The sequence below is a fragment of the Ahaetulla prasina genome, chromosome 16 (assembly GCF_028640845.1).
Source record: "Ahaetulla prasina isolate Xishuangbanna chromosome 16, ASM2864084v1, whole genome shotgun sequence".
In the NCBI taxonomy this organism is placed as follows: Eukaryota; Metazoa; Chordata; class Lepidosauria; order Squamata; family Colubridae; genus Ahaetulla; species Ahaetulla prasina.
The window spans coordinates 924,087-947,677 of NC_080554.1; the positions used below are offsets into that span (position 1 = coordinate 924,087).

At 48.5% G+C, this 23,591-nt stretch overlaps 1 protein-coding gene across 5 annotated transcripts in view; it reads left to right on the forward strand.

Annotated features, from left to right (window-relative positions):
- NACC2 (NACC family member 2) overlaps positions 1–18,716 on the forward strand; it is a 55,684-nt gene extending 36,968 nt beyond the window's left edge. For 4 of the 5 annotated variants that reach the window (XM_058159349.1, XM_058159351.1, XM_058159350.1 and 1 more), the window contains 6 exons: positions 8,580–8,848; positions 10,059–10,971; positions 13,800–13,967; positions 15,339–15,444; positions 16,187–16,284; positions 16,778–18,716. In XM_058159349.1, the coding sequence (XP_058015332.1) occupies positions 10,119–10,971; positions 13,800–13,967; positions 15,339–15,444; positions 16,187–16,284; positions 16,778–17,277 (1,725 nt within the window). In that variant the 5' untranslated portion in view covers positions 8,580–8,848; positions 10,059–10,118 and the 3' untranslated portion in view covers positions 17,278–18,716. Of the gene's footprint in view, positions 1–3,395; positions 3,471–8,579; positions 8,849–10,058; positions 10,972–13,799; positions 13,968–15,338; positions 15,445–16,186; positions 16,285–16,777 lie in introns of those variants that run through there. The other variant, XM_058159353.1, reaches the window with a different exon arrangement.
- The last annotated feature ends 4,875 nt before the right edge of the window (positions 18,717–23,591 follow it).

Here is a 23,591-nt window from a genome sequence, read left to right on the forward strand (position 1 = left end):
TGAGTGGCCACAAAACTAATATATATAGTTGAATTAAACGTTCTGTTTTTTTCTGAAACTTTTCTTCTCTTGGATTTATCCATGGTTGGGTTACCAGAGGTTGAAAAGCTCAATAAATTGCGGGTGTCGCACATTGGCGGTTGTGACGCATATTTTGAGTGACAGGGAGCCACAGCAGAGGGATGCAGGTTGCTGACCCCTGAACGAGACATACCCAGTTCCTATTTTTCATATGTTTAATATTATAGGTTAATACAAAGCGCTTTCTTGTACTTTTTTAACTTTCATTTATTTTGGTTGTATTTTAAATGTATTTTTACTGTTTTTGTTTGACTTGATGGGATGGAGGACATTTAAACTTCAACCCTTGAGTGATTCCTGGGGAACTTTTGCTTCTAATCATTGGCTGTGAGATTCCCACCAGAGATGAGGACTCTGTCTTTATCTGGAAGGACACGGGGTCAAGAGGTGGCCAGAGTGAAAAAAAACAACAACCCTTTGAAACCCAGTGTTTTTTACAGCATGATGCCAAAGGGGAACTTTTCAAAACAGGGAAGACGGTTGAAAAGGATCATGGGAAAATCTTCTGGACCTGAGAAGTTAGCTGCTTGAAACTTGCCATCTTGAAGGAACGTTGGGTGGGACCAGAATTGGTGTCTTCTACCGCAAGCAGTCCTGGCAAATAGACGGGGAAGAAATGGAGGTAGTGACAGATTTTATTTTCCTGGGCTCCAAGATCACCGCAGATGGGGACTGCAGCCAAGAAGTTAAAAGACGCTTGCTCCTGGGGAGGAAAGCTATGGCAAATGAAGACAAGAGTACTAAAAAGCAGAGACATCACCCTGCCAACAAAACTGTGTATAGTCAAGGCTCTGGTTTTCCCAGTTGCAATAGATGGCTGTGAAAGTTGGACCATAAGGAAGGCTGAGCGCCAAAGAATGGAGGCCTTTGAACTCTGGTGCTGGAGAAGACTCCTGCGAATCCCTTGGACTGCAAGGTGATCAAACCGGTCAGTCCTAGAGGAGATCAACCCTGACTGCTCTTTAGAAGGCCAGATCCTGAAGAGGAAACTCAAATACTTTGGCCACCTAATGAGAAAGAAGGACTCCCTGGAGAAGAGCCTAATGCTGGGAACGATGGAGGGCAAAAGAAGAAGAAGGGGACGGCAGAGAATGTCGGCATGAGCTTAAATGGACTCCAGAGGACGGTAGAGGACAGGAAGGCCTGGAGGATCGTTGTCCATGAGGTTGCAATAGGTCGGATACGACTTCGCAATTAACAATAACAACCAAAAGCAAATTCTGTGTTCGGTGGCCAGGTTGATTCTGCCATCAACATCAAGGGTCTTCTTGGGGAGACCTCTGTTTTCACTACTGTCCATGTTTTGGGGTGAAACCCTGGGTTGTGTTATTTCAAGTGAGCTGCCTCTACTAGCATGGTGGAGGTTCAGACGTTGTAGTAGACCCAAGTCCATCTGATGGTCATTAGACCGTTGCGCACACAAGCCAGGTTCCTGAGGCTGCATGCTTTAGGCAGGAGTGTCCAAGCTTGGCGATTTTAAGACTGGTGGACTTCAACTCATGGCCGGTTGGGAAGTTCTGGGGGTTGAAGTCCCCAAGTCTTCAAAGTTGACAAGGTTGGGCACTCCTGTTTTCAGTTGTGACCTTTGGGGGCTAAGAGACTAGTGTTTTGCTCCCCAGAGTTACCAATCGTGGATAAATCATAAAATCCCATCAACCGACAGAAGCTGGGTCTTCATCTCTGCCTTTCCCCCATCCGATTGTCCGTCTCAGAAACCACAGCACAAACATCGCTGAAGAAATCCTATGAAATTAAGGATCTGAAACCCACAATGACACATCGAAAGCACCCAGGAGGAATATGGTGATTCTAGCCAAAGGGGCTGCTTGAAACAACAAAATGCAAGGTGCGGTTGCCTACCATATTGAGAGGAGCTGTGTTCTGGAAGAGTTTTCCCAGTCTGGTGCCCTCCAGATGTTGTCCAGCTAGCCAGAGGAATTCTGGGAATTGCAGTCCTTAGACATAGATCTAGCGATGGAGATTTAAGCAGAGTTTGAAAGAGAATTTCCAAATATCTTGAGTTTCTCCTGAAAGAAGTGGGTGAGATTCCGATTTAGGGTCTCCTCAGGGTCCCCTGACCTTCCATCTTTGCCCCCCACCTTTTTTGTCCATTCACACGCCCAGCCTTCCATAAATGACAGGACTCCAGCCCCCAAAATCCACACCCTTTGCTCATATTGGCTAGAAATAGAGGCCTTGTACTCTTTTTTTTTTAAAAAAACACATCTGGAGGGCACAAAGCTGGAGATCATTGTCTCTTGGAACATCTGGAAGGCAGCAGAAAGAACATCTGGACAGCTGTTGAGCTCTCTCAATAGCTGGATTTCTCTTCCGTTTTTTGAAAGAAATTTATAGGAACATCTTGTTAATTCTGTCTCTGGTGATGGAGCAATGTAAGAACACGCAGAACGATGGTGGCAAGTTTTGGCTAAGCCAAGGCTGTAGCATTGGGAGGTGTGAGAACATCCATTGGCTTGTGAGATTCAGATGGAAGTGCCAGGTGACCTTCTGTTGGGTCTCCTGTTGCAAAGGTTTTCAAGAAAAAACAACAACTGGACAACCATTTGTCCAGAATGAGATATAAGGCATGACTTTCCAACCTTGGCAATTTTAAGACTTGGGACTTCAACCCCAGCTGGCTGGAGAATTCTGAAAGTTGAGATCCACGAGACTTAAAGTTACCAAGGTTAGAAACCCCTGGTTATAACGCATCTTTCCTTGGGCAGCGGTTGGGCTGGTCCAGCGGTCACCAACTGGTGGTTCATGGGCCCCTGGTGGTCCGTGAGAAAACGTCGGTGGTCTGCAGAAAAATTATTTGCATTTTTTATATTGCACTAAATCAGGGGTCCTCAAACTACGGCCCCCGGTGAGGACAATTAACAGTCAGGACAATTCACCGGTGGAACAGTTTGCCTCCAGACGTTATGGGTGCTCCATCACTGGAGAGAAGAGACTGGACCGCCATTTCTCCAGAATGCTATAGGGTCTCCTGCTCGAGCAGGGGGTTGGACTAGAAGACCTCCAAGGTCCCTTCCAACTCTGTTATTCTGTCATTCTAATTCTGCATTCCAGAAGGGGTGCGGGGGGGGGCAGGATTTCTGCATAACACACACATACACAGGGCAGGGCTGGCTGGCGTGTGCCGCTTCCCCACTCTGCCTTTTTCATGTGGCTTTCCTCCTCTCTTCTCTCTCTCTTTTAAACCCCCCCTGCGGTTGCATCAGGACTCGGCAGCCTTGCTTGAGTTTTCTCATGCCTCTTTCTGCTGACTCACAGAGTAAGTGGCTAGAGGGAGGGAGGGAGGGCGAAGAAACCCCAGAGCTCAGGCCGTCCACCATCCCCAGGCAAGGAGCCGAAGGAAGGAGGAATCTCTCCCGGGGGGCTTTGTTGTGAGTGTGTCGGTGCCTTTCTCTTTCGGCTCTCTTCCCTTCGCCCCTCTCTCCCCATGCCGGGTGCCTAAGGAGGGCTGCATCTTGCCCTTCGGTCTGGATCATGGAGAACGCTGTCATTGGGGAGGGGGGCTTGAGATAAAACTCTCTCGGGGATGCCTTGAGGTTGTGGTGGGGGGGGGAGTCCTGCAGGACTGGAGAAATGGGGAGGGGTCCCTTTGTGAGAATTTGGAGGAGGGGGGTCTGCATCGTCTTCTCGGTGCATGGGAAGACAGTCAAAGTGGCTGGGATCTCTTGCTTGAGTTATTTTGGTCCAGTTTTGAGGAGGGCAGGAGGAAAAGTGGGAAGTGGTCTTTCCTGAAGCTTTCCGGCTGCCCCCTAACTTGATTTGGGGAATCAAGAGAACTTGGAATTTGCCTTGAAAGAAAGCCGGTTGATTTCCCCCTTAAGGACTTGTTGTCACCCTTTTGAGAGTGAATAATTTGTCGAGGGATTCAGCGGAAGGTGCAGAGAAGATGGCTGTCCACTTATGGTCCTCTGGCTCTCCTCCCTAGAGACTTTTTATTTTTATTTTTACGGGCTTCTCTCTTGTGCTGTGACGTGATTCCATTCTCTCTCGATCTGCGCTGTTGTTTTCTCTTTCCCCTGAACCTTGAATTCGGATGTTAGAGAGGCGCCTTCCTCATCCTGCTGGCCTTCAGTCCCCTTAGGTAGATAATTAATATAAGCAAGGCCAGCGAAATAAGATGAAATCATGGACTCACAACCATGCTGGCTAAGGGAAGTGACACTTGAAATTCCACGTAACTTGGAGGGGCGCCAGGTTGGAGAAGGTGGACCAAGCCCTCCTCAACTCTTACCATCTTCTAAGTCTCCAGATGTTTAGTCATCGATGCCCAGAATTCTTAGCAATGGCCATGCGAGCTGAGAAATTCTGAGAGCTGAGCTCCCTATCTCTGGAGGCATCTTTCAATTTCCAGCTTTCCTAGCGATTCCTACTTCCCTAGAATTTCCTACTTTCGTGTTGTCATGTCTGAAAATTTTGGGAGTTGATGTCCGCACATCTGGGGCATGTTTCAAGTTTGGGAAGGTTTTCTCAACCTGTCAGCACTTGGAGTGGGGGAATCACAGCACTTGCTCCCCTTATGATTCTGGATCCCAATTGGCCCCCACTTTGCAAACAAACCTCATTTTCTTTTATTGGTGAAGACCAAGCCTACCCAGAAAAGCTATTAAACTGCAGCATTTCAATTGCATTACGTCTCTTCCCCAGGATAGAGAGTTTTTTCTAAAGGGATGCCCAAAGTTTTGGAATACATTTATGGAAGGAATCTCCCCTTCAATGGGCAGCATCCCTTCACTCAAAACAAGGCTGGCTCGGGAGTTTGCGTTGTGCCAAGGGGCACCTTTCTGCAGCCGGCCCGGGGCGGGTGGCAGCATTTCTCGGCTGAACAAGGGAAGGACTGTCTTGGAGAAGGATGGCGTTGGGACACAGATGCCACCTGCTGGGCATGCCAAATGCACACCCCAAATTAAGAGCCATGGGATGCAGCTGCTGGAGATGCAGGATGGGATGCAGTTGCTGGAGAAATTTCCAGGGCCTTTTGCTTCTTAACACGAGAAGAAGGTCTCCTAGACCCCTCTGGAATTCCGGAAGGTTCCCTTCCCTAACGGGGCAGCCTTCCGGTTCTTTTGGGTCTGCAACTCTCCAAAGGGGCCACCAGCGGCATCTTGGGAGTTGTAGTTCCATCTGCAAGAAGAGAGGCCGTTCTGGGCTTTCGAGCAAAAATTCGGCGTCGCAACTTCCAAAAGTTTGGAGCGGGTGAACGGTGTGATGACGGTGCCCTGAAATAGATTTTAGGCCAGTTTAGACAAAGAAAACAAACCCGGTCAGAAAATGCTAAAATAATAGCAGTAAAAAAACAAGGATGTTGAAACGGTCATCAGTGTGAATCGTGGTTATAAGTCCCCTTTTTCAGTGTCCCTTGTAACTTCAAACGGTCACTGAATGAATGGTTGTAAGTCAAGGATGACCTGTATCGGATACCCAGATTTCTAAACTCCTTCCTGGGTGTCCGGAAAGCAATTTTAGCAGAGGTAGGAAGGCAGGATACTGGCTGTTCCTTGTTAGCTGACCACCTGTAATCTAAACCGGTTTGATTCTGCCAGCATCTTTGCCAGTCTCATTATGGGATGCGCTTTCTCTTCCCCCTCCCGATACTGTTTGCAATGAGATGGTTGGCCATCGCCAAATCCTGAAGGTCCGATTATAATGGACTTCCCTCCCTCTTATCCTTCCATGAATTAAGGAAGCGTCTGTCCGAGCTTCTTCCGGAAGTTTGTTCCCCCGCCCTTAAAAGAAGCGGGGACGATCCTTGCCCTATTTCTCCCCAGATCCTTTTCCTGACTTTTCCGCGCTGCAGAAAATTTTGCACCTCTTTATTAAGCTGCCCCCCAAAGTGGTGCTACTCATGCTCCCTTGCCACTCTGTTACAGGTAGTCCCCGACTTACAGCAGATCATTTAGTGACCGTTCAAAACGGCACTGAAAAAAAAGTGACTTAGGACCGTTCTTCACATTTACAACTGCGGCACATGTGTGCGCGCACACGCACAGTCACGTGATCAAAATTCAGACGCTTGGCCTGTGACTCATACTTACGACGGTTGCAAACGTCCCGGGGATCGCGCGATCGATCCCCTTCTGTGACCTTCTGACAAGCAAAGTCAACGGGGGGAAACCCGATTCACTTAACAACCGTGTGACTATCTTAACAACCGCTGTGCTTTGCTTAACCGCTTGTGGCAAGACGGGTCGTAATATGGGACAAAATGAACAGATGTCTCCCTTAGCGGCAGAAATTTTGGGCTTAGTTCTAATTTTGGTCCTAAGCCGAGGAGTGCCTCGTATTCTGTCATCCTGTTGTTTTGTCCCTTCACCCTCCTTCCTCTCCTCTGATCGATTGTCTCTGAGCCCCCAATTTTAGCTGGGAGGAGAGTCTGGGGGACCCAAACAAGATGACCCGGAAGAGTTTAAGGAGATGCCGGTAAAGAGAGGATGCGCCCAGCCTCACAAGCGCCTCCTTCTCCCAGTTCTCTCTATATTAACCAACCTAGTACGGCGGTAGTAGTACTATTTATCCTCCTCATTATCTTCCTTCCCCTTTTGTTGGTATTACGATTGGCGGCACAGTCAACCAGATGTATTTGGCTGGGGTTTTGCCTGCTTATCGAGTCCTTCCCAGGCACCCAGGATAGGCAGTTGTTTGCTGATGTTTGTGATGTTAGGGGATCTTGTCACGGGGTGCAAGCTATTTTTGAGCAAAGCTGCCTTTTGCAATTGATCGACGGGGATTTAGTCAATGGCGACGATAGCGTTCAAGTGGAGCTCCAGATGTTTTGCAGTTGCAGCCAAGGCGCCTGTGACTACTACTGGTCCTGCCTTCGCTTCCTCTTGCCACAGTCGTTCCATTTCTATCAATGAAGGTCTTTGTATTTTGTGAACTCCTCCAGTTCTCCCTCTTCTCTTCTGCTGTCTCTGGGAACTGCCATATCCATTATCCAGGTTTTTGGGTTTTTTTGTCTTTCTTATCGACAGTTGTAAAGTCCAGGGTGTTATGTGCAAGTGCCTGTCTGTTTTAATCCTAAAGTCCCAGAGTTTTTAACTTCTTTATTTTTCTATGAACTGAGCCCCCCAGTTCTTGCTTGCAGGCAAATGGTATGTCTTGCAGATCTTCCAACGCATCATCATCATCACTATTATTATCTTTATTCATTAAACATGAAACTCAGTCAACTGAACATTCAAAAAGGCATCACAAATACCATTGACTGGTGCTAATGGTTGATATGGGTTGCTGCCAGCATCCTACTAGGTATGAACCAAGGGCCTTCTTAAGATGTTCGACGTTCCGAGTAGTGCAGTTTTTTGCAGTTCTGCTGGTGTTATTGCAGGAAGCTGCAATTTGTTGATGCATCTTATAAAATTCTTGGACATGGTACCAACTGCCCCGATGACAGTGGGTATCACTGTGACATGTTTCATCCATAGCCGTGTAGTTTCGATGGCCAGGTCGCGATATTTCGTGATTTTTTTCCAGTTCTTTTTCTTCGACTGGCATCTCCTGGTACCGCGATGTCAATAAATTGTATGTTTCGGGTTTTCGACAGCTGTGATATCTGGCGTGTTGTGTTCCAAGGGACGATCTGTCCGTATTCGAAAGTCCCACAAGATCTTCAAAGACCTTCTCATTTCCTATAACTTTTTCCACTTTAGGTTCCCATGACTTTTTGGATACAGGCAAGTCGTATTTTTTACATAATGACCAGTGGATTAATTTAGCAACTCGGTCGTGTCTAGCTTTGTAACCAGTTTGTGAGATAATAATAATAAAATTTATTATTATTATTATTCTCACTGCTGCTTTGCACGTAGCCTTCTGTGCTTCTGCGCCGGAGACAAAAATTCCTTTTGTGTGTGTGTGTGTATTTGTGTGTGTGTTTGCCTGTCTGATCCCGTTTGGCCAAAGGAAGCCATTCAATTCAATTCAATCCCTCTCCATCCAGGAGGGGGTTAACCCAAAAGCTGCATCAGCACTGCAGTTTGCTTGAAAGACTTGGAACTGCTCTGACACTCCAAATGTCCTAGAGAGAGGCAGAGGAAGGGGGCCCTTGACGGAGGCACAATTCATATGCAAAACCCGTGCCATAAATTCCCCCTCCCTTCCCTCCCCCCCCACCCCAAAAAAAGTGAAAAGGTAGAAGAGGAAGGAGTGGGAGGAGGAGGAGGAGAAGAAAGCCGAAAGAAAGAAACCCCCAGCACTCTTTGGCGGTGGTAGCTGGTGGGGCATCGTCTCAGCACTTCATCAGCAGGGTGCAGTATATCTGCCATCTTTGTTCGGGCTGCAGTGACTCATCAGAAGTCTGTCTTGAACCAAGACTTCACAGCCTTCCCCTGGCATTGATTTCCTCCCCCCATCCCAGCTTCTTCCTTGCTCTCTCTCTCTCTCTCTTTCTCTCTCTCTCTCTGCCCCCCCCCTTTCTCCCCCCCCCCCGCTTCGAAATTGGCATTTGCACCGGGAACCTTATCAAAGGCTGCTATTCATTGCAGGGAACCGGCTGAACCGTTCAACCACCATCCAGCCACCACCGGGACTGCCAGCCCTGGATCTTCCTGCGGCTGCCGGTACCGCTGCCGCTAGAGAAATCGGACTTGGCTGGAAAAAAACAGGAGCTTCTCATCGGCCGGGCGAAGGAGGAGGAAGGGATTCAGAAGGGATGCTCGGCTGTTTCTGTTCCTCCTTCGGCCCCTTCCTCTTCCCTTTGGCTTAGGGGAGCTTCCCGGGAAGAGCCAAGCTCCTGTTTTCATCCCTGTTAAAGGTACGTCCGCCCGTCCGCGGGAAAGCAGGCAGGCAGATCTGAGCAGAGCAGAAGTTTTTGCTGCACGGGGCTACGCATCGCATCGCATCGGCTGGGCCCCCCCCAGGGATGGCTGCCCAGAACGGGGGGATGGGGGGGCAGATGCCAGGCTGGCACCCAGGGATGCGGTTATCTGTTTAAAAAGCTCCTTTTTTTTCTTCTTTTCCTGGCTCTTAATTCCAGCTCTCTCCCCTTCCTCTTAAGAAAGCACCTCTTTCCTGGCCGGGACGACCCCCCCCCCAGTTGAAATGGGATGGGGTCTATTGGTGGGTGGGCTTGGGGTTTTGATGGTGGGAGGGGGGAATTGTTGCAGCCCCGTGCAATCCCGTTTGAGGCACCAGCTGGGGAAAGTCAGACGCCAGCTGCCAAAGTCAAAGATGCTGAATTTCTCTCGGAGGAGCTGAAGGTGGCTACTTCCTTCTCCTGCTTACGGTTTTTGCTGCATGCGTGCAGGAAGCATCCCTCGTCACAGCCGCCTTAAAATGCCTCAGTTTGGGGTGCCAAGCAGGGAGCCCGGCAGATGCCCACAGAAGCACCTCCTTCCCCCTCCTCTCTTCCCTCCAATCTGGAAGATGAGTCCCTTGTCCACCAGTGTGGAAGAGGCTCCTCCATGGAGGAGAAAAGTTTTGGAGACTTGCTGGCCCAAATTCAAGCCGCCAAGGAGATAACAAGAACCGGTGGGTTCCTATGAAGACCATCTGAGGATACTTAGGGACATTAGAGGTCTTCTAGTCCAACCCCTGCTCAAGTAGGAGACTCTATCCCGTTCTAGGCAAATGGCTGTCCAGTCCCTTCTTAAAAGACGACCAGAACTGAAAGCCTGCCTGCCCACTGCCAGGAGTTCGATCCTGACCGGATCGAGGTTGACTCAACCTTCCGTCCTTCCTGAGGTTGGTCCAACGAGGACCCAGATTGATCGGCTGTCTCTGTAAACTGCTTAGAAAGGGCTGGGAAGCGGGATATAAGTCTTAAGTGCTACTGCTGTTGGAATTTTGATCATAGAGGTAGTCCTAACTGTGGAAAGTGGTCCTAAGTCACTTTTTTTCAGTGCCTTCGTAACTTTGAACGGTCACTAAGTGAACTGTTGTAAGTTGAGAACTGCCTGCATTCAACTCAACCAAGCGTTTCCCTCCTTCCCTCTTCTCCTCCTCCCCTCCCCCTCCCATAATAGATGCACTTTCTGTTGGATGCTGTCGTGGCGCTGAAGGCGTAAGGACGGGGGGGGGGAGACATGTCGCAGATGCTACACATCGAGATCCCCAATTTTGGGAACACCGTGCTGGGCTCCCTGAACGAGCAGAGGCTGCTGGGCCTCTACTGCGATGTCTCCATCGTGGTCAAGGGCCAGGCCTTTAAGGCCCACCGGGCGGTGCTGGCCGCCAGCAGTTTGTACTTCCGGGATCTGTTTAGCGGGAACAGCAAAAGTGCGTTTGAGCTGCCCAGCTCGGTTCCGGCCACTTGCTTCCAACAGATCCTCTCCTTTTGCTACACGGGCAAGCTGACCATGGCGGCCAGCGAGCAGCTGGTGGTGATGTACACGGCGGGCTTCCTGCAGATCCAGCACATTGTGGAGAAAGGGACCGACCTCATGTTCAAAGTCAGCTCGCCCCACTGTGACTCTCAAACGGCCATGATCGAAGAGGCCGGCTCGGAGCCCCAGAGCCCATGCAACCCCGTGCAGATGGCGTCCATGCCTTACGTCATGTCCCCTTCGCTGCCCATCCCGCTCCTCACCCGGGTCAAGCACGAGAACCTGGAGCAGCAGACGCCGCTGCCGGCCAAGAGGGCCTTGGAGGGGGGCCTGCGAGACACGGCGGCGGGGAGCTCCTCGAGCACCACGGCGGTGAAGCTGTCCCGCGTCTCCTACTACGGGGTGCCCAGCCTCGGCCCGCTCATCTCCAGCATCCCGCAGGCTCCGTATGTCCAGGGGGAGCGGACGAGTCCCGGGGCCAGCAGCATCCCGACCACGGACAGCCCCACGTCCTACCACAATGAAGAGGATGAGGAAGATGACGAAGCCTACGACACCATGACGGAAGAGCAGTACGGGCAGATGTACATCAAGTCTACGGGCAGCTATGCAGGTAACCATGTTTTCTTCCCCTTCCCTGTTATTATTGACAGAGTTGAAAGGGACCTTGAAGGTCTTCTAGTCCAACCCCTTGCTCAGGCAGGAGACCACATACCATTGCAGAAAAATGGTTGTCCAGTCTCGTCTTAAAAACTTCCACAACTTCTGGAGGCAAGTCGTTCTGCTGGTTAATTGTTACAATGGTCAAGGAATTTCTGCTTAGTTCCTTCTTGCTGGGCCTTCAGGTTCTTTGGAGAACAGATGGACCCCCCCCCTTCTTCTTGTGGCAGCCCCTCCCCCAAATATTGGACCGTTGCTATTATGCCCCCCTTAGTCCTTCTCGAGCTTTTGTCTACCTCTTCTGAACTCAAAGGCATTTTATCTCCCCTGCATTTATGCTGAGGCAGACCTCAAATGTTGGCTTTGGCCAAGTTTGGGGCAACACCAAACGGTGGTTGAGGAGAGAGGTGTTTTTCTGACTTTTGGGTGGAAGAAATATTGAGCATTTGGGTTTTAGCATTGAATGTTAAAAGTCTCTGGTTGCATTTGCAGCAGGCTCAGGGAAAGTCAGGCTCTGAGATCCTGAGAAGGCCAACCCGGCACTCAAAAGAAATGGATTGGATTGTTTGATGATCATTGTCACATCTCGGTGCTGCTTCTTCCTCTTCCTCTTCCTCTTCCTCTTCTTCTTCTTCTTCCTCTTCCTCTTCTTCTTCTTCTTCTTCTTCTCCCCTCCTCCTCCCTCCTCCCCTTCTTTTCCTCCTTCCCCTTCTTCTACTTCTACTTCTCCTTCTTCTTTTCTTCTTCTCCTTCTCCCCCATCCCCTCCTCCTTCTTCTTTTCCTCCTCCTCCTTCTTTGCCCTTCTGTGGATTTAAAGAGCGAGGTACAGATTCCTTAACCCCAATATTGTTTATAAGCAGTAATGAAACTGAGCCTTGCTAGAGTGAAGACCTTTTGAGTTGAGTTCAGCCTCTGGTGACTGCAGGCAGTCCTCGAGTTATGACCACAATATTTGATTGAGATCTTCTGCCATGGCTCCTGGGACAGTCCCTGCTCTGTAATTAAACCCGAGAAAATTTTTCTTCTTTAGCTTAGAAAATATGTATGTATGTGTGTGTATGTGTGTGTATGTGTATATTTATATATTTGTAGGTCTTTGGTTGTTCGGGTTTTCTCCCGTGTAAAATTGGAAATGTCTTGGCAACGTTTCGACAAAGTCTCATTTGTCATCTTCAGGCTTCAGCTTCGTGCTTCTGGGAGCTCCTGGGAGATGACTTCTGGGAGATGACAAATGAGACTTTGTCGAAACGTTGCCAAGACATTTCCAATTTTACACGGGAGAAAACCCGAACAACCAAAGACCTACATACAAACACCCGTGAAAACCTCAGAAAACAAATTTATATATTTATATATATAAATATATAAATATTTATATATACTTTGCTCACACATATATATATATACACTTTGCTCACATAAGAACAAAGCCAAAGCCTGAAGATGATGAGTGAGATCTCATCAAAACGTTGCCTAAATACTTCCAATCTTACACGGGAAAAGACCCGAACATACCAAAACCTGCATATATATATATGTATATGTATGTATGTATATAATAAGTGGAAGAGGTTCTGGAAATAGATACTCACTCGTGCCTGCTTAACCTGGAGCTTCCTAGTGGCAGGAACCAGCCTCTGACTCTGACTTTGGTCGCTGTGTTTGTCTTCCAAATTGATAAGCATCTTGGGCTATTTTAAGAGGGAGAAGCGGAAGGCAGAAAAGGTCTTTTATCCTTCCACACTTGCTGGTTCCTGTGAGAAACCACTTTGGTGGGAGATGGATGCTGCCCGGGGAAAGCCGGAGAGGAATGATGAAATACCACTAACCGTGGTTGGACCGGATGTCGGTTTGTTATACCCCCACCCCTACCCCACCCCTTACAGGGAGTCCTCGGCTTATGACTGCAGTTGAGCCCAAAACTCCCATTGCTGAGTGAGATTTTGCTCCGTTTTATGCTCCTTTGGGGCCGTGGTTATTAAGCGAATCGCTGCCGTTGTGCTGGTCGGAAGCCAGCTGGGAAGGTTGCAGACGGGGGTCACGGGATATAAATACACGCCGGTTGCCCAAATGTCCAAATTTTGAGCAGGTGACCCTGGAGTGGCCGTAAGTGTGAAAAACGGCCCTAAGTCACTTTTTTCACTAACGGTTATTAAACAAATCAGGGACGGCCTGGACAGTCAAACAGTGAGAGACCCCAGTGCTCAATACGAATGCAGTACAGCCTGAATTTTCAGCTGCTGCTGCTCCTTCAGAATAAATACATAAATAAAAACAATTTACGTACCAGATGAGAAATGTAGTAGGTCTCCAGGAATCCCAGCATTGCAGGACTGGCTTTCTGGATTTAAAATCCGCTCAGAATCTATTCCAAACCAGGTTGCCTGCAGAATTGCGAGACTTCAGCTCCCATAATTCCCATCCAGCAATGCAGTTCCCCCAAGCACCTGGATTTTGAATCCATCCACCAAGTAATAATTATATAAAATAATCACAGGTCCAGTTTGGTTTAGTGCTTAAGGCACCAGGCTAGAAAGCCAGAGATGGTGAGTTCTAGTCCTGCCGTAGGCACAAAAGCCAGCTGGGTGACTGTGGGCTAATCACCAGGAGACGGGGAGTTCTAGTCTTGCCTTAGACACACAAGCCGGCTGAGTGACTTTCGGCCAGTCCAGAAAAGAACCGGGTTTCCTTTTCCAGCTGACTCTTTGCAAGAACAGTTTTTCACACAGACCTCCCAATTCCTGAGTGTGACTTTTCTCCTCCTCCTCCTCCTTTCCAAGGGCCTCCAGAGAAGCCGGAGCAAATTCCCGTGGAGAGCCGCTCCTGCGTCCTCATCCGGCGCGATTTGGTAGCTCTTCCGGCGAGTCTGATTAGCCAGATCGGTTACCGCTGCCACCCGAAGCTCTACTCCGAAGGCGATCCTGGAGAAAAACTTGAATTGGTTGCAGGTAATTTACGAACAGGCCTACGTCTGGAGGCAAAACGAGGCCCAATTTATGCCATGAGCCCCATAAACATTAAAAAGGAAATAATTATAATCACCGGTAATAACAGACGGAAGCCTTAAACTCACAACCGGGAAGTTACAACTTAAGTTTACAATCTGGGTGTTGAAGTCCAGTCTTAGTTGAATGGATCGATTGGAGGGAAGCAAGGACTTTTATTTCAAGATTATTATTATTATTATTAATATTATTATTATCATCTCTTTTATTCATTAAACATGAAACTCAGTCAACTGAACATTTTAAAACGTATCACAAATACCATTGACTGGTACTAATGGTTGATGCCTGCCAGTGCCCTAGGTATCCACCGAGTATTTTCTTAAAACGCACGGTGTTCCGAGTAGCACAGTTTTTTGCGGTTCCGCTGGTGTTATTGCAGGAAGCTGCAATTTCTTGATGTGTTTTGTAAAATCCTTGGACATGGTACCAAGTGCCCCGATGACGATGGGATGATGATGATGGTAATGATTAATTTATTTATTTATTATTCGTATTTGTATACCGCCCTATCTCCCGAAGGACTCAGTTAATCGCACAGTTCAGATCGGTTTTGGCATTTTTCTCCACTGACCAAGTCTAGGGTTAGGGTTAACCCTAACTTTGCTAAACAGAAGTGATGAAATTGGCTACCTGTATTCACCTAATCCTCAACTTACGACCATCATCGAGAGCGGAAGTTCCATTTCTAAGCAAGGCGGTCGTTGAGTGACTCTTCCGTGACGTCACTACTCTTTTGCTGCGGCCGTTAAGCAAATCACTGAACTTGTTAAGTGAATCACACGGCTGTTAAGTGAATCTGACTTCCCCCCCCCCCCCCCCGTCGACTCTCCTTGTCAGAGGCCAGCTGGGGAGGTCGCAACGGGCGATCCCAGGCCCTGGAGAGCTGCAACCTTCGTATAAATGCACAACAGTTGCCAAGCGTCTGGATTTTACTCAGGGGAGGCTGCAAAACTCGTAAGCGTGAGGAGTGACCGTGTTCTTTTTTTCACGCTGTTGTAATTTCAAGGGCCACTAAAAATCCAATAAATAAAGTAATAAACTAAGATTTGGCTTTACCCAAAAAAAATATATATCATTCTTTCGTCTGGCTGGCCACTGCTTTTAAATTCTGTGCGTGGCCTTCCGAGGCAGGTATTCCTCGGGGGCTGGGAACAAGGAGCTTCCCTCACTAATACTTTCAAACGGTGTAATTGCTCTGCTGGGAATGATTGATTTTTATTTTTTATTTTAAAAAAAGCATCTAATTGAATTCCTTCACATGGCCTTGGTCCTTAGCCTCTCTCCCTTCCTCCTCCTTCTCCTTTTTCCCAGGTTCTGGGGTTTACATCACCCGAGGACAGCTTATGAATTGTCACCTCTGTGCAGGTGTGAAACACAAAGTCCTCCTTCGACGCCTCCTGGCCACGTTCTTCGACAGGTAGGATGGCCGTGTCATCTGCGCGGCTCTTCATTGTTTTGACCGGGTTAAAAAAAATACTTTCCTACAATCAGAAAGAGCAGAGCACAAAAGAACCACTCTGGAAACCAGGACTTGTTTTAATTTTGATTTCTATCTATTCATTTGTATCCCAGCAATTAATAGTTTACAAATAGCTCAAGGTAGTGAACATATCCAACATGCCTTCCTCCTCCTATTTTCCCCATAACAACCCTGTAGGGTGGGCTGGGCTGAGAGAGAGAGAGTGAAGGACTGACCAAAAGTCACCCAGCTGGCTTTCATGCCTTAGGCAGGACTAGAACTCGCTGTCTCCTGGTGATTGGCCCAAAGTTACCCAACCGGTTTTCATGCCTAGAGGACTAGAACTCACCATCTCCCTAGCTGGCTTTCATGGCTAAGGTGGGACTAGAACTCACCCGTCTCCTGGTGATTTGCCCAGGGTCACTCAGCTGGCTTCCATGGCTAAGATGGGACTGCATTGGGTTCCAGTTTAAACTGTGTTAGGGTGGATTAGGATCTGCCTGAAGCTCTCCGGCTCTCTTGTCCAGCAGTGGGAGATAATGGCTTAGTTGGAGGTTTTGTTCTTGAGGTCAGAGAGGTGAACTTCCAGCTCCCAGAATTCCCCAACCAGCAAGGCTAACTTGTAAATTGAGATCTACCTGTAAGGAAGCATATTTTCCTGAGGTTTCCCCCCCCCCCCTCCCGCTTCTTCTGGAAACAGGAACACCTTGGCCAACAGCTGTGGAACAGGAATCCGCTCTTCCACCAGTGACCCCAGCCGGAAACCCCTGGAGAGCCGGGTGCTCAATGCTGTGAAATGTAAGTAGGAGGATGTGAGTGGCCCTTTGGGCCCAGCTAGGTGGGAACAGGGAACCAATGAAGGAGGCAGGGAGGGAGAGAGAGAGAGACTGTAGATGATAGATAGATAGATAGATAGATAGATAGATAGATAGATAGATAGATAGATAGATAGATAGATAGACAGGCAGATAGACAGACAGACAGATAGATAGATAGATATCATAGATAGATAAATAGATGGACAGACAGACAGTAGATAGATAATTACATAGGTGGATGGATGGATGAATGATAGACGGGTGGAGACTCTGAAACTATCCCCTCCATGGCCGGTCTAGACAACCAGAACTCTCCTCAAACTTCTTTCATGCCCTTGATTTCTTGATCCTCACTTACTGGACACCGCTGAGGGAAACCTCCCCTGGCCGTAATTGCCCAGCCCGCCCCTTGAGCCGCCCTCGTAGCCTCATCCCTCCCTCGGCTAAACCCTCTCCCCACCCTGTCTTTGCAGTGTATTGTCAGAATTTTGCCCCCAGTTTCAAGGAAAGCGAGATGAACGTCATTGCGGCCGACATGTGCACGAACGCCCGCCGAGTGCGGAAGCGATGGCTGCCCAAGATTAAGTCCATGCTGCCCGAGGGGATGGAGATGTACCGGTCGGTCATGGGCTCCACCACCGCCAATGTCCTCCTGGACCCCGAATTCCAGCCTTCCAGCGCTCAGATGTTTGAACAACGGATCTACACGGAAAGGAGAGGGGATTCTGGGACGATTGTGGCCCTCAGAACTAACACCGTGACGGTCGACCAGAGCAACGGCACCGCCCCCTTGTTTGAGCCGAGCGAGGAGGGTGAAGGGGCCAGCTCGGTCATCCAGGAGTCGGCCGGCCCAGAAGCCATGGCTTCCGATACCCAAAGCACCTCACAGCCCTTCGAAGAAGGATCGGGGTCCCCCGGCCGGCCGGAAACTCCTGCGGGACGGCCGGAGGCGACCTACGGGGCCCCCTTATGAACCAGACCGCCAAGGGTGGGGTGTCGCTCTCTGGAAGGATCTGTAATCCTAAAGCTGCTTGCATGTTCTTATTAATTAGAAAAGAAACAAAAAACAACAACCACCACCAACCAACACCCCGTCCCATATGATCAAACCATTTACCTACTGAACTGCTACCGTTGCCTGAGAAAATTTGATTTTTGAGTCTGCTTGTGTTTTTAGGATCGATGAAGGCGTCGCCCGGTGGGAAGAGCCCCTTTGTTCCCAGATTGGTACAGAAAGGAGTAGCGGGGGTTCCTCCCCCCCCCCCAAAAAAAATAAGGAACAAGGCTATGTTCACTCATCCCACCGCCGTCCTGTTTAGCAGCAAAGAACCGGCCCATCTGGGCTTGGGAGAAGCTAGCTCTGATCATTATCCTGGTTTGATTCACTTCAGTTTGACGCAGGTCCTCGGCTCGGATCTTCGAGTTGAGCCCTTGGATTGTGGAGCAACACGGAAAAACTCCCCTAACCGCTGCTGTAGGAAACGGGGAGCTGCATTTCCCGCACCCGTGGGTATAAAAAGTTGGGATATCTTTCCTTCCCACCATTCTTCTCCTCCAACTTCTCACGCATTTTCTCCTTGCGTTTTCTTCCCTGGTTCCCGGAGGGCAAGACAAGACCAACTTCAGTCTGGTCCCCTGGCACCCTTGCAAAGAAAATGATGATTTTGAGGAAATGAGGAAGCTCTGGGCAAAAAACATTCTGAGTTTAAGGTAGTTTTGAGATATCTAGGTTTCCTACCTAGAGCCGTTTCAAACTTGATTGCTTTTAAAAACGGTGGGCTTCCAACTCCCAGGATTCCCCCAGCCAGCACGGAATTCTGGGAGTTGGAGTCCATCCATCTTAAAGCGACCGCCAAGATTGTGACGCATCGGTCTCAAGCCTTTTGAAACGACGCATCTGAACCGGTCCTGCTTAGTTGCTCAGGGCAAAATGGAGATTTTTTAGGGTGGGGTGGGGGGGTGATGTATGGTGGGAACCATAGGCTTCTCGGGCTCCTTCTCCCAGGAATGGGTGAGCTGCTTCGAGCAAAATGCATGCCGTGTAGCTCTCATGGATTCCCCCCACCCCGTTGTTTTTGAATCTAACTTTACGAGAGAAAGGAAGAATTGCTCTCTTTGCGTCGGGGATTATGCTCTCTAGGCGAATAGCCGGCTTCAGATTCCCCCCTGATCCCCCAATCCATTCGGTCATTCTCCCCAAACTACGACTGGAAGACCTAATCCTGTTGTGGCGACTGAGCTTTGCTTTGACAAGGTTGAGGTTGTGATAGGCATGAGAGCCTCCCAGCTGTTGGCTGCTTTGCTTGGCATTGAGCTTCAAGGGAGATGAAAGAGGAGCCTGCCTCCTCTTGGGGATTTCAAGGACTTTTCAATTTATTTTCCTGGCAGCAATAAGAAACTAGAAATTAATTTTTTTTTAAAAAAAAACTTGCCCCAGCCCAGCTTACAATGATGAGATCTCCTCGTGGTCTCCTTTCCCTTCCCCTAACAAAATCCACCTGCGCTTAGCTTCTTTTGCAGTCAGCCATGGGGCTGATGGTCCATCCACCCTGCCCTCCCCAGTAGCTGTCCTAGCCACCCACCCACCCACCCCTGGTAAAAGTTGCAGGACGGAAGCAAATACTTGAACGGTTCAGAACAGGATCCGAAGAGAGCATCGCGTTGCACAGTTCGAATCTATTTTTGTACCAAGCACAATTTTATGTACGTCTTTCTTTGGGGGCGAGTTGTGGGGGAGGGGGAGGGGGAGAGAAGAGTCAGGCTTGGATTTTCTCGGTGGCTTCTGACTTTCAAGACGAGAAGGAAAGAGGGGAAAGGAAAAACCTGAAGACAATGTGAACAGTTTTTAAGGCAGGGCGGGGTGTTCCCAGTCTTCAAAGGGGGAGGCCAGCCACTTGCACTAAATGACCCCTGAAATGTGGGGCGGGGTCCTTGGTGGCCCCCCTCGGAGGCTTTTCTCCTTCCCAGCCAGAAAGGAAAACGGTGACACACACACACCCCGCTTCAAAATTAAAAAAAAACTCTTGGCCATGAAGGACCGCGAAACAAAGGGGGAAATTAATCGCAACCTGGTTTTTTCTCAGTGCCTTATCCTATTCCTCCCCATGGAGAAAAAAAAAAGATTTTATTTCAATAGCCTATCAAATTCCTTTCTCCATTTCCTCTTCTCCCCCCTCCCCCATTCATTGACCATGCCCTTCCCCAACCTGGCGCTCCCGTCTTGGGTTGGATTCCGACCCCCATGCTTCCCAGCCAGGTGACTCCGGGAAGGGCATCGGCGCCCAGAAGTTGTTCTCGGACTGTAACGAGGCGTCCCGTGTGAGGCGGGAACGACACCCCTGTAGATTTAACCTAGGAAAAGAGAAAAAACATATTTATGGTATGTCTGCACCTTTATTCTGAATGCTTGACTGTTAGCAATATTACCTGTGTATATTATATTATATATATATAAATATTATATATGTATATGAAAAGTTATATCAAGCACCTTTTTAAAGAAAAGAAGACTGTAAAAAGGAAACTCGGATGGACTTTAGCGATGGCCACGACTGGGAATCCTGATAGGATCTCGTCCCATTTTCTGGGATTTTGCGGGTCTCCCGTTGCCCTTCCCCCCAATCTGTGGTCTTCACTTCCATGGGGGCGGACAGGGGGAGGGGCTGCCCTCCGAAGCCCCCCTTTGGAGTCTACCACAAAGCCCTTGACAAATTGAAACTTAAGGTTCCAGAAATTCATTTTCATTCCAAAGTCGGTATTAAGCCATATTCTGGACATTGATGATCATTGGTTCCCGTTTTCTCTTTTTGGTTTAAATTTCTTCAGTGGGAAATGCTTTAAATTCTACTCTGAAATTGCTGTAGAAGCAATCTGGATGTTAAAATGTATCGCACAACTAAATCTTCTTTTCTTCCTTCCTTCCTTCCTTCCTGTTGCCTTCATCCCCTTCTTTCTCTGCCTCCCTCCCTCTCCCTCCTTCTATCCCCTCCTCTTCCTTTCTCCCCTGTTCCTTCTTTCTTTCTGATTTCCTCCTCTCCTGTCCTCAGATTTGCTCTTAGGGTTTCCACTCGTTCGTTTCCTTTTTCTGTTTTCCCCTGTGTTCTCTCTTTTTAAACGTGTGTCCCCAAAACAATTTGGCTCCAAATTGACCTCAACTTTTAAAATGTTGGGCCCTTCCCCCACCGGCCCCTAACTACAGCCCCAAATTGTGTTTTCCTGGTGCATCTATCTCCCACCCCCGATGTGGCCTTAAGAAAGACACCTGTAGATCACCCTTAGCTTTACAGGCATAAAATTTTATTTTTCCTGCCCATTTTCATCCGATGCCCTCCGAGTGGAGCCCCAAGGCATGTAAAATCCTGCTGGTTCTGTCACTCATTTTCTTGGGGGGGGGGGAACCTGGCAGTCATTGGGGCGAAGAGTCTCCCTACTTGCCAGGTGGTCTCAAAGAGAGGAAGAACGCTTATAAAGGCTGCAGAAAACATGGCAGCTCCTCCACCCCTCGGCACGGATTCCCGTAAGCTCCTTTTGCAGACTTTTTGATGACCTGCCCCCTCTCTAGATAAATTACCCCCCTCCAAAACTGCTTGCATGGAGCCCTCTGCAGGTCTGATGCCATTCCCAGATGTAATTCCAGATGTCCAGGTATTAAAGAGATGGCGGCACCCTTTTCAAGGACATCTTTGCTGGACAAAAGGCTCAGCCCATCGCATTTCTGCTGTAGCTTCCCAAAAGGCAGAAGGGCAGAGGGACCTATTTTGGTCTGTTCTTCCAAGATGATATACGAATCTCACCAAATAGGACCAGCTCAGCGGTCATAATAGTTGCAATGAACTTAAGGCTCCTTTTTGGGGTCGGGGGGGGGGGGGGCAGATTAAAAAGTTTGAGGGTGGTGGTGGGGTCCAGAAATGCAAAATACAAATAAACATAAATCAAAAAGTCGATGGAGATTCTCAGTCATCCAGGTCATGGTTGTCCCAAAGTTGCTTTTCAAGAGGCAACCGCCAGAAGATCCAGTTGCCTCTTGAAAAACACCTTTGGGATAAATAAATAAAAAGGGGGGGGGAATCCATTTAATGTCCACATTCCTGTACTTCCTGCTGTGAAAATCCCTTTTATCCAAATTTGCCAAAACCTCCTTTTTGCTAGGATAGAAGCAAAATTCACTGGCGCTTCAAAACTTTTCCAAACCTTTTAAGGCTCAAATCTGCTCCACCCCCACCCCCCTTTTTTGCACTTTTGCGACCAAAACTGGGACGGGGGGGGGGGGAGAGGGAGGGAAAAAGGGTGGGCGAGGGGGCCAAACCTTGCAATACTATTTTTTTGAGCTTTCCGAAATTATTAAAAAAACAAACAAACCAGAAGTTTATGCGCGAGTCTATAGATATTTTTAACTTGAATCTTTGGATGGCACTTGAGTCTCAAAACTGTCAGTCTTGGCAATTGTCAGAGAAGCGTCTTAAGGGAACAACAATGTTCAAAGAGTCTGTATTAAAGTATCCAATAGTACTGTAATTCATGACTGTTAATAATAAAAAATAATAAATAATAATTCCAGTGCTTAGAGGGAAGTTTTTGCAGTGCTGCCGAAAATTACGTTTCAGCCGTGCTAACTCACTTCTTTTCTGTTGGTTGTTTACGTGCCATTTCTCTCATATCTAGCTCAAGACTGTTACGTTAAGCCTTGATTGACGATCTGTTAAACCGTCACTGCGTACAAGTTCTAAAGCAAGGTTTAAAGTCATCCCTTGGCGGAGCTCTAATAGGAGTTTCAGAGTGTGGTCAGATCTATTTCATATACCGTAAAGGGAAAAAAAAAATCCATTAAAAAATGTGATGATGAATGAGAAAATGCTTTGTAAAATTCACATTTACAAAATAATAAAGTATGTTGAAAATTACACCTCTTGCTCCTGTTTTTTCCCAGCGTCTTCAAAAGCCGCTCAGAGTGGCCTGAAACCCAAGATGGGCAGGAAATAAATCTGATAAATAAATTATAGCTTGGGATGAAGCACCCCACTACAGTACTGCCAACAAGGCGCGTTCGAATAGCATCTCTTTGTTATTATATGTTTATCCCACCTTTATTATTTTACAAGTAACTCAAGGCACGTAACATCCCTGATGCTGCGCCTCCTCCCTGTTCTCCCCTGCAACAACAACCCTGTGAGGTGGGCTGGGCTCAGAGAAAGGGCCTGGCCCGAAGTCACCCAGCTGGCTTTCATGCCTAAGGCGGTACTAGAACTCCCCGTCTCCTGGCGAATTGGCCCACAGTGATTATTATTAAACGTAGATGCTGCCTGGCTCTCAGTGATTCAACTCTAACAAGGCAACAAAGGCATTACAATAAAAGAGATGCAATAAAAAATAAAGATAAAAGACGCAAGTGCAATGAACTGAGGCTCCCTCTCTTGCTCGACCAAGACCTGGGGGGAGAGCTGGGGGTCTTCACGATTCTCGAGCAATAGTAGAGTGGGGAGGGGGCCGGAACCATCCAGATTTGGGGGGGCAGCCTCACATCAGAAGGCGCTTCTGGGGTCCCAGCATTGCAGAATGGAAGAGGCGACGGGGCATCCGCAGTGCAAAAGCCACCACCACCTGGTTGGGCAGTTGCCTGGCGGGCTTCTAACTTGGTTACTGGGCTATATAACCCAGTTCCCGAGCTTGCATGTAGAAGGCGCCAGGAAATGGAATGGCAGTTCCTTCCTGCCTTATCAGGGCAGCTCTTTGCCTGCAAGCCAGAGGGGCGATGCAATCGCTGAATGCCTTCCTCCTCCTCCTCCTCCTCCCCTCCATCTCCCTTTTCCCCTTCCCCTTCTCCTCCTTTTCTTCTTCTTGTTCTCTACTTCTCCCCCTCCTCCTTCTCCTTTTTTTCTTCTTGTTCTCTTCTTGTTCTCCTTCTCCTCCTCCCCTCCTCCTTCTCCCTCTTCCCCTTCTCCTCCTTCTCCCTCTTCCCCTTCTCCTCCTTTTTTTCTTCTTGTTCTCTTCTTGTTCTCCTTCTCCTCCTCCCCTCCTCCTTCTCCCTCTTCCCCTTCTTCTTTTTCTCCTCCTCCTTCTCCCTCTTCCCCTTCTCCACCTTTTTTTCTCTTCTTCTCCTTCTCCCCCCCTCCTTCTCCCTCTTCCCCTTCTCCTCCTTTTTTTCTTCTTGTTCTCTTCTTCTTCTCCTTCTCCTCCTCCCTCTTCCCCTTCTTCTTCTCCTCCTCCTTCTTCTCATTGAACTTTGTATGGTCAGCTGTGTCTCCAGGGCTTCCATATCTTCATTGACGGTGTCTTGGCATCTCTGTTTTG